General features: G+C 50.5%; 1 protein-coding gene across 1 annotated transcript; it reads right to left on the minus strand.

The window, feature by feature from the left end:
* Positions 1-2,049: 2,049 nt before the first annotated feature.
* On the minus strand, positions 2,050-15,455 carry NDC80 (NDC80 kinetochore complex component). Its single transcript, XM_044284125.1, has 17 exons — positions 15,364-15,455; positions 14,105-14,198; positions 13,666-13,746; positions 13,104-13,221; positions 12,708-12,880; positions 12,038-12,140; positions 8,680-8,766; positions 6,979-7,072; positions 6,441-6,547; positions 6,099-6,243; positions 5,666-5,871; positions 5,259-5,411; positions 5,041-5,130; positions 4,175-4,267; positions 3,753-3,883; positions 3,498-3,600; positions 2,050-2,380 (listed from the first exon to the last, which is right to left on the minus strand). Exons 2-17 carry the CDS (start codon positions 14,191-14,193, stop codon positions 2,240-2,242), a joined length of 1,914 nt encoding a protein of 637 aa, XP_044140060.1. The 5' UTR covers positions 14,194-14,198; positions 15,364-15,455; the 3' UTR covers positions 2,050-2,239.
* Between the last annotated feature and the right edge of the window lie 11 nt (positions 15,456-15,466).

Consider the following 15,466-nt stretch of genomic DNA (forward strand, 5'->3'; position numbering starts at 1 on the left):
CTGCCCCTGACGCTCCCTCCCGCCCCCAGGTGCCTCGCTGCCCCTGACGCTCCCTCCTGCCCTCAGGTGCCTCGCTGCCCCTGACGCTCCTTCCCGCCCCCAGGTGCCTCGCCATGCCCAGCCACTCTGCACCACATTCATTAAAAGGGTGCCCGCCCCCATACATGATGATGAGTTGAGCTGCCTTCAGAGAACAAGCTGGCGGCACGATATGTAAATGAATCTCATCAGGTAGCGCAGTCGCATCCCGCCCACCAAGTGAAGTCCTCAACGGGTGCAGCATCACGGCACTGGCAGAGGAGGCACAGCAGGCATGCACAGGACTTGTTTTTCAGGTATGTGCCTGGGCCCCCCTTTGCCTTGCCTACTAGTGCACAGTGGTTCTGGGCATGAGATAGGAGGGCAGAGTCCAAGTGGTTCACCCTTTCCTCCTGGACTTCACAGACTAGGAGAGGAGAGAAGGCCAGGTACAGCAGCAGGCAAAGTCCTGAGTGTGCAGCCACACGCCGCCATCCCAGCCCCACCAGCCTCCTGTATAATAAAAGGTGTGCATCTGTTATAGGAGGCTGGGATGGGCAGCTGCCAGGTAGCCAGATCACAACCTCTGCCCAATCCTTTCTCTGCCAGCCTCCTGTACTATAGCATGCGGTACATGGCAGCCTCCCCTCTCTGCTCACTGTTCCAGGACTGAGTCTATGATCGGCGATAGCGCTGATTACAGACACTTAACCCCTCACAAGTCATGGTCAATGACGACCATGGCATCTGGTAAAATCCTGGGCCTGATGCTCCTTCCCCGAACCAAGATGGAGGGAGCCATTTGGTTGCCATCTCGGCCTCGGGCTCTGTGAATGCTCGGAGGCCGCCTGCCTGTGACAGGGCTCCATAGGAACACAGTGAATCTCCCATAGGCTGCAGTGTTAGATTATTGCAGTCTATGGAAGAAGCGATCAGACGAGGGCATGTTAAAGTCCTCTCGGGGGACTAAACACAAGTGGACTTCAGAGATTGCGTTGCTTCTGCCGCTGCGCGGTACTGTGGACCCCGTGCCCCTCTGTGACATCACTCATTAACCCCCTGACTACCATTTTCATGTAATTTGTTATCTTGATTTCTCAGCTGTATTACAGTTCCGCGGCCGTCAGCCGGCTCTCATGTCCTGGTTCATTATTTTACATGACACTAGCACCGGGTCAGATCACATCTTTGTATAGTCGGGTGGTTGGCCCACTGCGGCTGCGCTGTGCGAGATTGTGGGTTTTTATATTATTTTTGTCACCCATCCAATGACAATAAACTGCCGCGGTACATGGACACACAGGGAAAGGGGGAGGCGATCACTACGGGTGGTGACGTCACTGGGGGGGGTTCTGAAGTCACGTCACAGGGGGAGGGGTTACCGCTGACGGCCCAGGATTCAGACCCTCCAAGTGGATGATGCTTTTGGCTCATGTCCGTGTATAAGGCCTCTTTCACACTACCGTTTTTTTTTCTCGTTTTGCGGTCCGTTTTTTGCGTTCCGTATACGGAACCATTCATTTCAATGGTTCCGCAAAAAAACGGAATGTGTTCCGTATGCATTCCGTTTCCGTATTTCCGTTCCGTTGAAAAGATAGAACATGTCCTATATTTGGCCGCAAATCACGGTCCGTGACTCCATTCAAGTCAATGGGTCCGCAAAAAAAAAAAAACGGAACACATACGGAAATGCATCCGTATGTCTTCCGTATCCGTTCCGTTTTTTGCGGAACCATCTATTGAAAATGTTATGCCCAGCCCAATTTTTTCTATGTAATTACTGTATATGCCATACGGAAAAACGGAACGGAACAACGGAACGGAAACAAAAAACGGAACAACGGATCCGTGAAAAACGGAACGCAAAACACTGAATTCAACATACTGTAGTGTGAAAGAGGCCTAAAGCTGTAATAATAAACATCCTACAAAATAAAACCCCAGGAAACTGATAAAATCCTTGAATTCATGTTTAATTTTGTGACTTTCACTTAGAAAAATTCTATGATAAATAAAAAACAAAAAACAGAAGTTTCGGATCCTATAAAGCTCTATACAATGGGGTGCAATCTGTATAAATAGGGGGGGGGGGCACATATAAAAACGAAGATCAACATCCAAAACAGATGACACTGAAACACTAAACATGTAGAATAAAAGCCGTAACTGGGGGGGGGGGGGGGTGTCCTGTACAGCGGCGAGGTGGGGGCGCGCGTGGTGTCTACTTCCTGGCCTCCTGACTCAGGACTTGGGCCTTTTCCTTGTATTTTGCCAGCAGTTCCCGGAGGTCAAGCAGCAGGTCCTCGCGCTTGAACTCCTCGTACTCGCGCTCCATCTTCAGCCGCTTCTCCTCCACGTGTTTCTGTAATAAGTGACATTATAACTGATCCCCCCAACGAGAGGGGGTCCACTCTGGCACTCCGCGCCATTCCTGTAATCCGGAGCAGCATTACATACGAGCTCCCGGCAAGGGAACTGAATGGTTAATTAAGGCCTTTCACTTCCCTGCCGGCGGAGCTGAGTAACGTTCGCCAGGTGAGCAGCACGTTATATGGGTTCTGAGGGGCACGCGGCTTTTCATACAGTCGGGGACTTTTTTTTTACGGTGATAAACACGATATTTTAATATTTTTAGACATTTTATCGAATACCAATTATACTTCTCTTTCTTCCTTTTTTTATATGAGAAATGGGTGAGGGGGCTTTTTTAAAAAAAATATATTTAAAAATGAACAGTCTTTTTACCTTATTTTGTCCCCTTTAGGGACTCGCCCGGTAATCCTCCTGCGTCACAGTACCGCCATCCTATCACAGCTCTAATACCGGCAGTTACGTGGCGGACCTGGGGGCCTTCAGAAGGCGGCCATAACAAATGCCAGTAAGTCGCTGAGCACTACCTACCTACTATTACACTGCTGCGCAGTAAGGTGTTAAACTACTAGATTGGTGGGGCTCTTGCCTCTGAGCCCCCCACCCTTAATGAGATCTGAGCCCCCCACCCCTTGGAGCCCCCCTGCTGCTTCATTCATCTCTAGGAGAGGTCTGGAAATTCCCGAGCGCTCCGCAACATCTGGAACTTCCAAAGAGATGGAGCGTCAGATCACAGGCTTGAGCGGCCGTTAGGATCATATCGGGGGGCTCCAAGGTCCCCCAAATCCTGAAGACGGGGATCATTTCTAACAAGCAGAATACCCCTTTAATGCTTTTTCCGTTACCTGGAACCCTCTGTCATCCCAGTAAAGGATCTTGGTGCTGCCTCCCTGACTGCTCTTCTGATTCTGCCCTATGCTTTACACTGCAGCTCTGCTTGTTCTGATTGGCTGCTGTGTATAAGCACAGGCTCAGCGGGAGGTCAGTACATGGAACACATGGGGTGGGGCTTAGTGAAGGAGGAGGAGTCAGTTATCTGATCATTACACGATCACATGGCTCCATCCTCGAGGTCAGTGGTCACACGCTGCGTCACAATGGTTCCTCACCTCGATCGCTGCCATGTGAGAGGCCACGGCGGTCACCACCGGGACCAGCTTATTCGCCACCGTCCTCAACTCCTCCTCGGTCTGATGTTCCACCAGCTGCAGCCTGCGGGACGGAGGAAGCTCATTACTTACACAGTACCTGGATGGCGGCAGCACCAAGGCGTTCTCATCAGCCACGGAGCGACCGCGGGAAACGAGCACGCCCAATATGTATAACTCTCATCATCCGCCTCCAGGTGATTTTGCAATACTTACTCCTGCCGAGCCTTCTGCAGGTCCTTCGTGGCTTCTTCCAGACTCTTGTTGACCCCGGACTCCAGCAGGTGGCGATGTCTCTCCAGCGAGTCCATCTCTGCGGTCCATCGCTTCTCCTCCTTGTCTGCCTCCTAAGAGAAGTCCGAGGGTTAATGGGGTATGAAACCCCCCGCATATATTATAATACCTCAGAAGATACAGGCTCCTCCCACACACATAATACCCAATACACAGGCCCCTCTGAGATACATCATAATACTAAGACATAGGCCCCTCCCACAAAAACATAAGCTATTGGCCCCTCCCACATACATTCTAATACCCAATATTTACCCATATAGGAGAGGCACATTTTATTACACTAGAGGCCCCTCCCACACCCCACTCAGGCCCCTCCCACACACCTCACAAGACGCTCCTACCTCCACTTTCTGGACACTGAGATCCTCCAGCTTCTGCGCTTCCTCTTTGAGGCTTTTGGTGTCATTTCTCTTCTCTACAATCAATGAATTTAACTAAAAAAAATTAAAATAAAAAACATAAAATCCCGGCAGAGATGTGCAGCGTATAGCAGAGGTAAACGTGCGCTTAGCTACACCACGTGTCCTGTGGCGACCATTCACTGGTCCCTGATGACCGCCCGGTGTGATAGAGGACGACACCCGCGACATTCTCCAAGTGATCCTTTTAAACGCTGTCACTACAAGGGCGGGTATCGGGGAGCAGCGGCAGACTCGGGGTCTCTTCACTAACATATGGAAGGATGTGGGGTGCGGGTATCGGGGGACATGGATGCTGGGTCTCCTCAGTAACAAGGAGATATGTAAGGTAAGGACTGTTGGGAGGTGTAGGTCTCCCCAGTCACAGGTAGGGATAATTTGGGGTTGCGGGTCTCCTCAGTCACAAAAGGGACAAGTTTGGGGGGTGCGGGTCTCCTCAGTAACGTGTAGGGACAGTTTGGGGTTGCGGGTCTCCTCAGTAACGTGTAGGGACAGTTTGGGGGTTCGGGTCTGCCCAGTAACAGGTAGGGACAGTTTGGGGGTGCGGGTCTCCTCAGTAATGTGTAGGGACAGTTTGGGGGTGCGGGTCTGCCCAGTAACAGGTAGGGACAGTTTGGGGGTGCGGGTCTCCTCAGTAACGTGTAGGGACAGTTTGGGGGTGCGGGTCTCCTCAGTAACGTGTAGGGACAGTTTGGGGGTGCGGGTCTCCTCAGTAAAAGGTAGGGACAGTTTGGGGGTGCGGGACTGCCCAGTAACAGGTAGGGACAGTTTGGGGGTGCGGGACTTACCTGCTCCACCAGATCCTCCGCTTCCATCTTCTTGTTGGTGGCGCCAGTGATCTGCCCTTCTGTTTTTGTCAGGAACTCCAGCAGGGGGAGCTGTGAGCGGGATAGAAAAACGGACTGTAGTAAAACAATCCCCCGATCTCCCCGGCTGAGGCGCCGGGGCACGAGGCTTCCACCAGTCACACAGCCCGGCCTGAGGGAGAGGAGGTGCGGACACTCACATTGATCTTGTTCCTGCAGCGGTTTAGGCCGCCCTGCTCGCTGTTCACGTTGTACTCGATCTGGAAGTCATGGCTGCCGGCGTTTTCTGCCGTGGATGGAATCAGCCTCACTTTCCGCGCTACTTTGTGGAACTCTGCCACTTGTGTCTCCACCTACAGGACAGAGGATAACGAGCGATAATGTATCAGAGAATGTCACCTGTGACAGCAGCAGTTTGTGCTCCAGAGCTGCTCTTCCTCCAGCACAATAAATAAATGGAGCAGAGTCTCCGGGTCAGACTGCATACACAGCCACCGCTCTTCCAGTAGTTACCTCCACAGACCCTCAACCACAAGGCCTACATGACCACCCACACCCCCGTGGCACCTACAATCCCCTTATAAACGGAGGTTAACCCAATCATTACCGATTCCTTGATCTTGGCGTACTTCATCTCCTCGCTCCACAGGTGCTGCTTCTCCTCGTCCAGCTCTTTGCTCAGCTTGGTGATGGTCTCCTGCAGCTCGTTTTCCTCGTATTTGATCCTCTCGATGTCGGCGATGGAGTACTTCTGGTTGTCCAGGATGTTCTTCAGCCGCATGTTCTCCTGTCTTATGGCCTCATATTCCATCTCTGCGGACAAACATGGAGGAGCGATTACACAGGACTGGAAGACTCGTCGGATCAGTGGGATACCGGGGGCCCCTGTGCAGGAATGACATGTGGCCCCTGGCTCTTCTGATAGGTAACCTGCTGCTCATGGTACAGACCCTCCTGCAGCTCATGAGGCGTTCGCTATCCACTGGAGGCCGCATGTCATCTAGTGAACAGCAGGAGGCGCCGTCGGGCCCCGCACTCACCTGTGGCCTCCAGCTCCTCGCTCACGCTGCTGACCCGCTGGTCCAGTAAGGTGGAGTGAGACTCCATCTCCGTCAGGTAGTTCTGGTATTTCTGGATGTCTGCTTGGAGGGAAACCTTCAGCTTCCTCATAGAGGCTAAACGGTCCTGAAACCCCAAAAACACACAATGGCGGTCAGACCCCCTCAAGACGCAGCGCGCAGACGCTCCAGCAGGACGACATCGGGTCCTAGTTATCACGATGAGGACCGAGTAATACACTGCAAGAAAAATACACCATCTGCTTCTGCCAGAGCTGGCTGACAACCAAAGCCAGAGGCCCCCATGGAGGGTCCGACACCCACCGGTTCCCTCTCCTTGTCCTTCTCCAGCCGCTCTATTTCCTCCATTAGTCGCCTCCCCTCGGCCTGCAGAGAATCCAGCTGAGACTCCTCCACGCCGTACATGTCCTCTGTGCGGGAAAGACACGAGAATAAGATGGGGGTACGTCACAGTGCGCCCCCGGGCAGGGTCCGGTGCTACATGTACAATGATGTCCTGTCGTGCTCCACCTTCAAGATCTCTGCTTGCTGTTAGTGACCTGCAATTATTTTGGAAGCCAATCACAGTGACACAAATCTCTGTCCTGCTCTAACAGTTCTGTTACAATGTATCAGTGCAGGGTAAATGTATCACATTACTTAGCTCGCAAAGGATTTACCTAAACTGGATACAACTGTGACAAACCCTCAGCTGTGCGAATTTTTAGGCCAGGGAAGGAATTTAGCCTCTGGACGTAAACAAGAATGCTTCCACTGATTTACAGTAAGCAGAGATCTTGAAAAAGGTGAGGAATTCACAAAATCTGTAATATGAGGGGCCCCTGAGATTAGAGCCACTTACTGAGCCGGAACTGCACCTCGGAGTCTATCTCCTCGAACGTGTCCCCTCCTTTCATGAACTGCTGGTAGCAGCGGATGGTGTAATCCAGGAACAGCTGCAACAACCGGAGAGTGCGTTACACAGGGGCCAACGTGACGGGGCCACAGCACACACAGGACGGCATCTGCCCCCAAAGTCATATCAGAAATAATCACTCATACTATATTATATATACCAGAGAACGGAATATTATATCCTCATACAACCTTTATGTGAGACACAGAAGCTCCAGAGCTGAACTCATAATACGGTGGAGGCATTCTACCAGGTCATTAATTTATTAGCTTCAGAATAGTGAGTGCAGCTCTGGAGTATAATACAGGATGTAACTCAGGGTCAGTACAGGATAAGTAAGGTATGTACACAGTGACTGCACCAGCAGAATAGTGAGTGCAGCTCTGGAGTATAATACAGGATGTAACTCAGGATCAGTACAGGATAAGTAATGTATGTACACAGTGACTGCACCAGCAGAATAGTGAGTGCAGCTCTGGAGTATAATACAGGATGTAACTCAGGGTCTGTACAGGATAAGTAATGTATGTACACAGTGACTCCACCAGCAGAATAGTGAGTGCAGCTCTGGAGTATAATACAGGATGTAACTCTGGTCAGTACAGGATCAGTAATGTACGTACACAGTGACTGCACCAGCAGAATAGTAGTGAGTGCAGCTCTGGAGTATAATACAGGATATAACTCAGGATCAGTACAGTATAAGTAATGTATGTACAGAGTGACTGCACCAGCAGAATAGTGAGTGCAGCTCTGGAGTATAATACAGGATGTAACCCAGGATCAGTACAGGATAAGTAATGTATGTACACAGTGACTGCACCAGCAGAATAGTGAGTGCAGCTCTGGAGTATAATACAGGATGTAACTCAGGATCAGTACAGGATAAGTAATGTATGTACACAGTGACTGCACCAGCAGAATAGTGAGTGCAGCTCCGGAGTATAATACCGGATGTAACTCAGGATCAGTACAGGATAAGTAATGTATGTACACAGTGACTGCACCAGCAGAATAGTGAGTGCAGCTCCGGAGTATAATACCGGATGTAACTCAGGATCAGTACAGGATAAGTAATGTATGTACACAGTGACTGCACCAGCAGAATAGTGAGTGCAGCTCCGGAGTATAATACCGGATGTAACTCAGGATCAGTACAGGATAAGTAATGTATGTACACAGTGACTGCACCAGCAGAATAGTGAGTGCAGCTCTGGAGTATAATACAGGATGTAACTCAGGATCAGTACAGGATAAGTAATGTATGTACACAGTGACTGCACCAGCAGAATAGTGAGTGCAGCTCTGGAGTATAATACAGGATGTAACTCAGGATCAGTACAGGATAAGTAATGTATGTACACAGTGACTGCACCAGCAGAATAATGAGTGCAGCTCTGGAGTATAATACAGAATGTAACTCAGGATCAGTACAGGATAAGTAATGTATGTACACAGTGACTGCACCAGCAGAATAGTGAGTGCAGCTCTGGGGTATAATACAGGATGTAACCCAGGATAAGTAATGTATATAGTCACCTTTCTTTGCAGATTATTTCTATATACAGACTGTACATTGTTCTGCAGGATGAGGGGGGCACATACTTTATAGGACGTGGATTGTGTAGCAGCTGATAACGACATTACCTGATTGAAGTCAATCCCCTCCTCACTTGTTTCAGACATTTGTGGCTCCTCGAACACGTGGTTGTCTTCCTTTAGCACACAGGACATCTGGAAGGAGCATACAGAGGAGCGGCCATTAGCGGACAGCAGATATCAGCCGTGCTCTGTAGAAGCCTCTACCGCTGCGCACACTTACCCGCTTTTATACTCTTTTTTCCGTCAGTGATTTTTATTGGTTTTTGTAACATTACAAAGTTATAATTTATAGTCAGTCAGAAGATGTGTGGAAGGAATAGGTTTCCATTGAACATAAAATAAAGAATCGTTTTTAATACAAATAATTTGTTCTGTGCTTATTATTAATATATTAACTGGAGATGACAACCAGTGTCTGGGGGAGGGGAGGTCATTTGTTGTCAGGTTAGGTTTTTGATTATATTCAATTTTTTTATTTTACTTATTTTTTTATTTTTTATTATGAAACACATTAAACTAGATACATTGGTATTTATGGTTAAATTTTAGTTAAATATTAACCCTTTCAGAACCGGAGTTTTATATTTTTTTGCGTTTCCGTTTTGCTCTCCCTCCCAAGAGCCATATTTTTTTATTTTTCTGTTCACATAGCCATATGAGGGCTTGGTTTTGCAGGACAAGTTGTACATTCCAACGCCACCATTTAATATTCCATATGATGTAGTGGGAAGCAGAAGAAAAAAAAAAATCCATTTTTTTTACGGATTTTTTTATTACGACGTTCGATAAAACTGACCGGTTAGTTTTATTCTACAGGTCAGTACGAATCCGGCGATACCTTATATGTATAGTTGTTCTTGCGTTTTGATAGTGATAAAAAAAAAAAAAAATCGCACCACCCATGATGTGTATTTTTTTTCGTTCTTTTATTTTTATTTTGTGAAAAGGACGGGTGATTTGAATTATATAATTTATTTATTTTTTTTACACTTTTTTATAGTTCCCATAGGCTAACTATAACATGCAATCATCTGATTGCTATTATCATAGACTCCAATGCACCTGCATTGGAGTCCAAGATGATTTTAGTACTTTCCTATGGAGCCCTATTACAGACAAGGGCTCCTTAGGAAATACCATGCAGCAGCCTTGTGTCATTCATAAAGACAGGGGCTGCTCCGTACACACTCCGGCTCCTCCGATCGCCACACGGGGGAGCCGGAGCACAACCGAAAGTGCGCACTTTCGGTTTCAGCGCGCTCAGATGCCGTGGTCAGGATTAAGGAGTTAAATGCCCGCGATCGACATTACTGCCGGTTGCGGACATGAGCCGTGGGTGTCTGCTAAAAGAAGCAGGTGGCTATGGCGCCTGCAGCAGTGGGCGCCATCTTTAAACACCCGCCCAGCGCCGTACATGTACGGCGCTGGACGTGAAAGGGTTAAGGACAAATTACTACAGTTATAATTAAGTAATCAGGCCGTGTTCAGTGTGATGGCGATGATGAAGAATTACCGTAATACATCAGTAGGTAAGTACATAAGCAGATGGGTAAATAACGGAGTGCAGCTTAAAGGGGTTGTCTCATCACAGACAATGAGGGTGCATAGCTGGGATATGCCCCCATTGTCTTATAGGTGCGGGTCCCAGTGGTGGGACTCGCAATTATATTGGGAGCAGAGCCCCGCTGGGTGGTGGCTGACGCACTCCGGTCCATCCACCACCAAGCCGGCTCCCCACAGAAATAAATGGAGGGTGGCTGTGCATGCGTAGTGCGCCCTCCACCACTTTCGGGGCTCTGTTCTCCATATAGGTGCTGGTCCCAGCAGCGGGACCCGCACCTATCAGACAATGGGGGCACATCTGTGATGAGACAACCCCCTTAACATTCTGTAATTAAAAAAAATCAATTTGCAGCAGTTGTTAAAGGGGTTCTCCGGGCTCTCCTATATCGATGACCTATCCTCAGGAAGGATAGGTAATCAGTATCAGATCGGCGGGGTCCGACACTCGACACCCCCACTAATCAGATCTACGAGGAGATAAATAGTAATACATATGTATGCTTTGGGGTAGTTTCACTGGTGTTGATATCTGCACAGAACAGAGTGATACCTTTAATTATAATTTTTTTTGGCAGAGAAAAAAAAAAATCCAAAAAATTGACTCGTTACTGGAGATTTGAGAAGGAATCTGTCCTGGGTAGATGGTACTGGAAGCTGAGTGGGTTTATATTCAGTGTCTGCTCCATAAGAGCACAGCCGTCATCAGGGCATTGTCTGCTGGAGCCTAAGGCCTCTTTCACACGGGCGTTGCGGGAAAACGCGCGATTTTTCCACGCGCGTGCAAAACATTGTAATGCGTTTTGCACTCGCATGAGAAAAATTGTGCATGTTTGGTACCCAAACCCAAACTTCTTCACAGAAGTTCGGGCTTGGGATCGGTGTTCTGTAGATTGTATTATTTTCCCTTATAACATGGTTATAAGGGAAAATAATTGCATTCCGAATACAGAATGCTTAGTACAATAGCGCTGGAGGGGTTAAAAAATAAAATAAAAAATAATTTAACTCACCTTAGTCCACTTGCTCGCGCAGCCGGCATCTCCTTCTGTCTTCATCTTAGCTGTGTGCAGCAACAGGACCTGTGGTGACGTCACTCCGGTCATCACATGGTCCGTCACATGATCTTTTACCATGGTGATGGATCATGTGATGACCGGAGTTCCTCCACACAGCACAGAAGACAGACAGAAGAGATGCCGGCTGCGCGATCAAGTGGATTTAAGGTGAGTTAAATTATTTTCTATTTTATTTTTTAACCCCTCCAGCGCTATTGTACTATGCATTCTGTATTCAGAATGCTATTATTTTCCCTTATAACCATGTTATAAGGGAAAATAATAATGATCGGGTCTCCATCCCGATCGTCTCCTAGCAACCGTGCGTGAAAATCGCACCGCATCCGCACTTGCTTGCGATTTTCACGCAACCCCATTCATTTCTATGGGGCCTGCGTTACGTGAAAAACGCACAAAATAGAGCATTCTGCGATTTTCACGCAACGCATAAGTGATGCGTGAAAATCACCGCTCATGTGAACAGCCCCATAGAAATGAATGGGTCGGGATTCAGTGCGGGTGCAATGTGTTCACCTCACGCATCGCATCCGCGTGGAATACTCGCCCGTGTGAAAGGGGCCTAAGAGTCTACCTGCTGTTCTGATCTTACCCCATCCTTTACACTGCAGCTCTGCTTGCTCAGACTGGCAGGAAGCCAGGATAGATTTCCATAAATTAATCATTATAAATTACTTAACAGAGGACTATACGATCAGTTCCTTGACTCAGGCCCATGATCTATGCCTCATATGGACAGGTAGAGATTATAACCCCCTCCCCCATACCTTAACACAATCAATCAACCAGACGAGAGCCGCCACGATCTGCGGCCACGTGTGCGGGGCCCCCACTGTATACATCGAGCTCTTGGACAAGACGAACGGATACCTGCCAATAAGAGAGAAATCGCATCATTCTAGATGGTGACCCATCCCCCACATCTCCACTGCTGACACCCCCTGTATACAGTATAACGCTCCAGCACTGATATAACCTCCAGAGACATTACATCATGTGACTGATATCAGCCGCTCCTCTTATAACGCTCCAGCACTGATATAACCTCCAGAGACATTACATCATGTGACTGATATCAGCCGCTCCTCTTATAACGCTCCAGCACTGATATAATCTCCAGAGACATTACATCCTATGTGACTGATATCAGCCGCTCCTCTTATAACGCTCCAGCACTGATATAACCTCCAGAGACATTACATCATGTGACTGATATCAGCCGCTCCTCTTATAACGCTCCAGCACTGATATAATCTCCAGAGACATTACATCATGTGACTGATATCAGCCGCTCCTCTTATAACGCTCCAGCACTGATATAACCTCCAGAGACATTACATCATGTGACTGATATCAGCAGCTCCTCTTATAACGCTCCAGCACTATTATAGGCTATTGCCGCCCCTTTAAAGGGGTCGGACACAGGGACATACTCACCCCAACTCTTTGAACACTCTGGGAATTTCCTCCTCAAACTTGGAGTTGGGGATTTCATAGTTTGGGCAGATGAAGCTGTAGATGAAGGCGAAGATCTTCAGGAAATCCTTGGTGGAGGGGCCTTGCAGGGACTTCACCGTGAGGGTCTGCGAGTAGCCATGTTCATTGAGAAACTGCAAATCAAGCAAGAAGGAGAAAGGTGAGGAGAACCCTGCACAACCTCAGTCCTAAGGCATTATACAGGGCGCCATCTACTGGCTCCTCTACAGCTGCACAATGGAATAATCACAGGTTGGGTTATTTTATATTTATTACAGCTTGTGGAGCGGGTGTAATCTGCATATGTAAATCAGGGTTGTTGCAGTCACAGGGGCAGCTAATTGTACAGAGACGCACCTCACACAGCTGGCGGATACACTGCTGGATGAAGGACTTATCATGGAGAGGCCGCGGGTCCTTAATCTTCTCAGAGCCACCAAAAGCCCCATACTGACTGTTTCTAGTGCTGCTGGTCCTAGAAGACAAACAGGACAGAATTAGGCTGGGGACATTCAACAGAGATCAGCGGTGACATCACTGAGAATGCAGCCTATTACTAGAGATCAGCGGTGACATCACTGAGAATGCAGACTATTCATTCACTAGAGATCAGCGGTGACATCACTGGGAATGCAGCCTATCCAACACCAGACATCAGCGGTGACATCACCGAGAATGCAGCCTATCCATTCACTAGAGATCAGCGTGACATCACTGAGAATGCCGCCTATCCATTCACTAGAGATCAGCGTGACATCACTGAGAATGCAGCCTATCCATTCACTAGAGATCAGCGGTGACATCACTGAGAATGCAGCCTATCCATTCACTAGAGATCAGCGGTGCCAGAACTCTACCAGTCAGTGGTGCACCCAGATGGACAGGGTCACATGACTTGCATTGCGAGACACTTTTTTACCTTCTCCCAAAAAAGCTGGTCTTCCTCTCTGAGGTCCCGGATTGTGGTCTGGTCAGACTTAGTTTTCCCAGTCCCTCCTTACTGGAAGAGAAACACAAAATGTCCCAAGTCAGTAAAGAACAGAGGAGAGATTGTAGGAGGCTCTGCGGCGGCCGAGCTGTGTGCACGAGGAGGCTCTGCGGCGGCCGAGCTGTGTGCACGAGGAGGCTCTGCGGCGGCCGAGCTGTGTGCACGAGGAGGCTCTGCGGCGGCCGAGCTGTGTGCACGAGGAGGCTCTGCGGCGGCCGAGCTGTGTGCACGAGGAGGCTCTGCGGCGGCCGAGCTGTGTGCACGAGGAGGCTCTGCGGCGGCCGAGCTGTGTGCACGAGGAGGCTCTGCGGCGGCCGAGCTGTGTATTAGGAGGTTCTGCAGGTCACACTATACCGGGGGAAGCACTTACGCCTGGGGGGTGGTCACACATGGCCGGTTGCTGTCCTGGACCCGCAGCGGCACCGTGGACTGCCTGTTAGTGACAGAGCTCCTCCGCATCTTTCCTGCAGAAAAGAAGAAACCGCCACATTATTTATATATCGTCCAGCCCCCTGTAGAGTGTCACCGGCCCAGGCCGCTGTGTAGAGTGTCAGCTCCCCCGGCCCAGGCCGCTGTGTAGAGTGTCAGCTCCCCCGGCCCAGGCCGCTGTGTAGAGTGTCAGCTCCCCCGGCCCAGGCCGCTGTGTAGAGTGTCAGCTCCCCCGGCCCAGGCCGCTGTGTAGAGTGTCAGCTCCCCCGGCCCAGGCCGCTGTGTAGAGTGTCAGCTCCCCCGGCCCAGGCCGCTGTGTAGAGTGTCAGCTCCCCCGGCCCAGGCCGCTGTGTAGAGTGTCAGCTGCGGGGCCCAGCCCCCTGTAGAGTGTCAGCTCCCCGGCCCAGCCCCCTGTAGAGCGTCAGCTCCCCGGCCCAGCCCGCTATGTAGAGCGTCAGCTCCCCGGCCCAGCCCCCTGTGTACAGTGTCAGCTCCTGGGCCCAGCCCGCTGTGTACAGTGTCAGCTCCCCGGCCCAGCCCCCTGTAGAGTGTCAGCTCACCGGCCCAGCCCGCTGTGTAGAGTGTCAGCTCCCCGGCCCAGCCCGCTGTGTAGAGTGTCAGCTCCCCCTGCCCAGCCCCCTGTAGAGTGTCAGCTCCGGGGCCCAGCCCCCTGTAGAGTGTCAGCTCCGGGGCCCAGCCCCCTGTAGAGTGTCAGCTCCCCGACCCAGCCCCCTGTAGAGTGTCAGCTCCGGGGCCCAGCCCCCTGTAGAGTGTCAGCTCCGGGGCCCAGCCCCCTGTAGAGTGTCAGCTCCGGGGCCCAGCCCCCTGTAGAGTGTCAGCTCCGGGGCCCAGCCCCCTGTAGAGTGTCAGCTCCGGGGCCCAGCCCGCTATGTAGAGCGTCAGCTCCTGGGCCCAGCCCCCTGTGTACAGTGTCAGCTCACCGGCTCTAGCCCCCTGTAGAGTGTCAGCTCCTGGGCCCAGCCCGCTGTGTAGAGTGTCAGCTCCCCGGCCCAGCCCCCTATAGAGTGTCAGCTCCTGGGCCCAGCCCCCTGTAGAGTGTCAGCTCACCGGCCCAGCCCGCTGTGTAGAGTGTCAGCTCCCCGGCCCAGCCCGCTGTGTAGAGCGTCAGCTCCCCGGCCCAGCCCGCTGTAGAGTGTCAGCTCCTGGGCCCAGCCCCCTGTAGAGTGTCTGTCAGCTCACCGGCTCTAGCCCCGTTCACCGGTCCCTCGTCTCCTCACAGCAGTTAATTTCAAACTCGGCGCCGAGCGGTCATGTGACTAATGACGTTGCGCCACCAATGTCG

This window comes from Bufo gargarizans, chromosome 3 (assembly GCF_014858855.1).
Source record: "Bufo gargarizans isolate SCDJY-AF-19 chromosome 3, ASM1485885v1, whole genome shotgun sequence".
Classification (NCBI taxonomy): Eukaryota; Metazoa; Chordata; class Amphibia; order Anura; family Bufonidae; genus Bufo; species Bufo gargarizans.

Bases quoted from the DNA above. Each gene is read 5' to 3' on its own strand.
- NDC80 (XM_044284125.1), bottom strand. From the start codon at position 14,193: ATGCGGAGGAGCTCTGTCACTAACAGGCAGTCCACGGTGCCGCTGCGG. The intron at 12,141-12,707 runs GTGAGTATGTCC...TCTTATTGGCAG, and splicing joins AGAGTGTTCAAAGAGTTGGG to GTATCCGTTCGTCTTGTCCA. The intron at 6,548-6,978 runs GTAAGTGGCTCT...TTTCCCGCACAG, and splicing joins CGAGGTGCAGTTCCGGCTCA to AGGACATGTACGGCGTGGAG.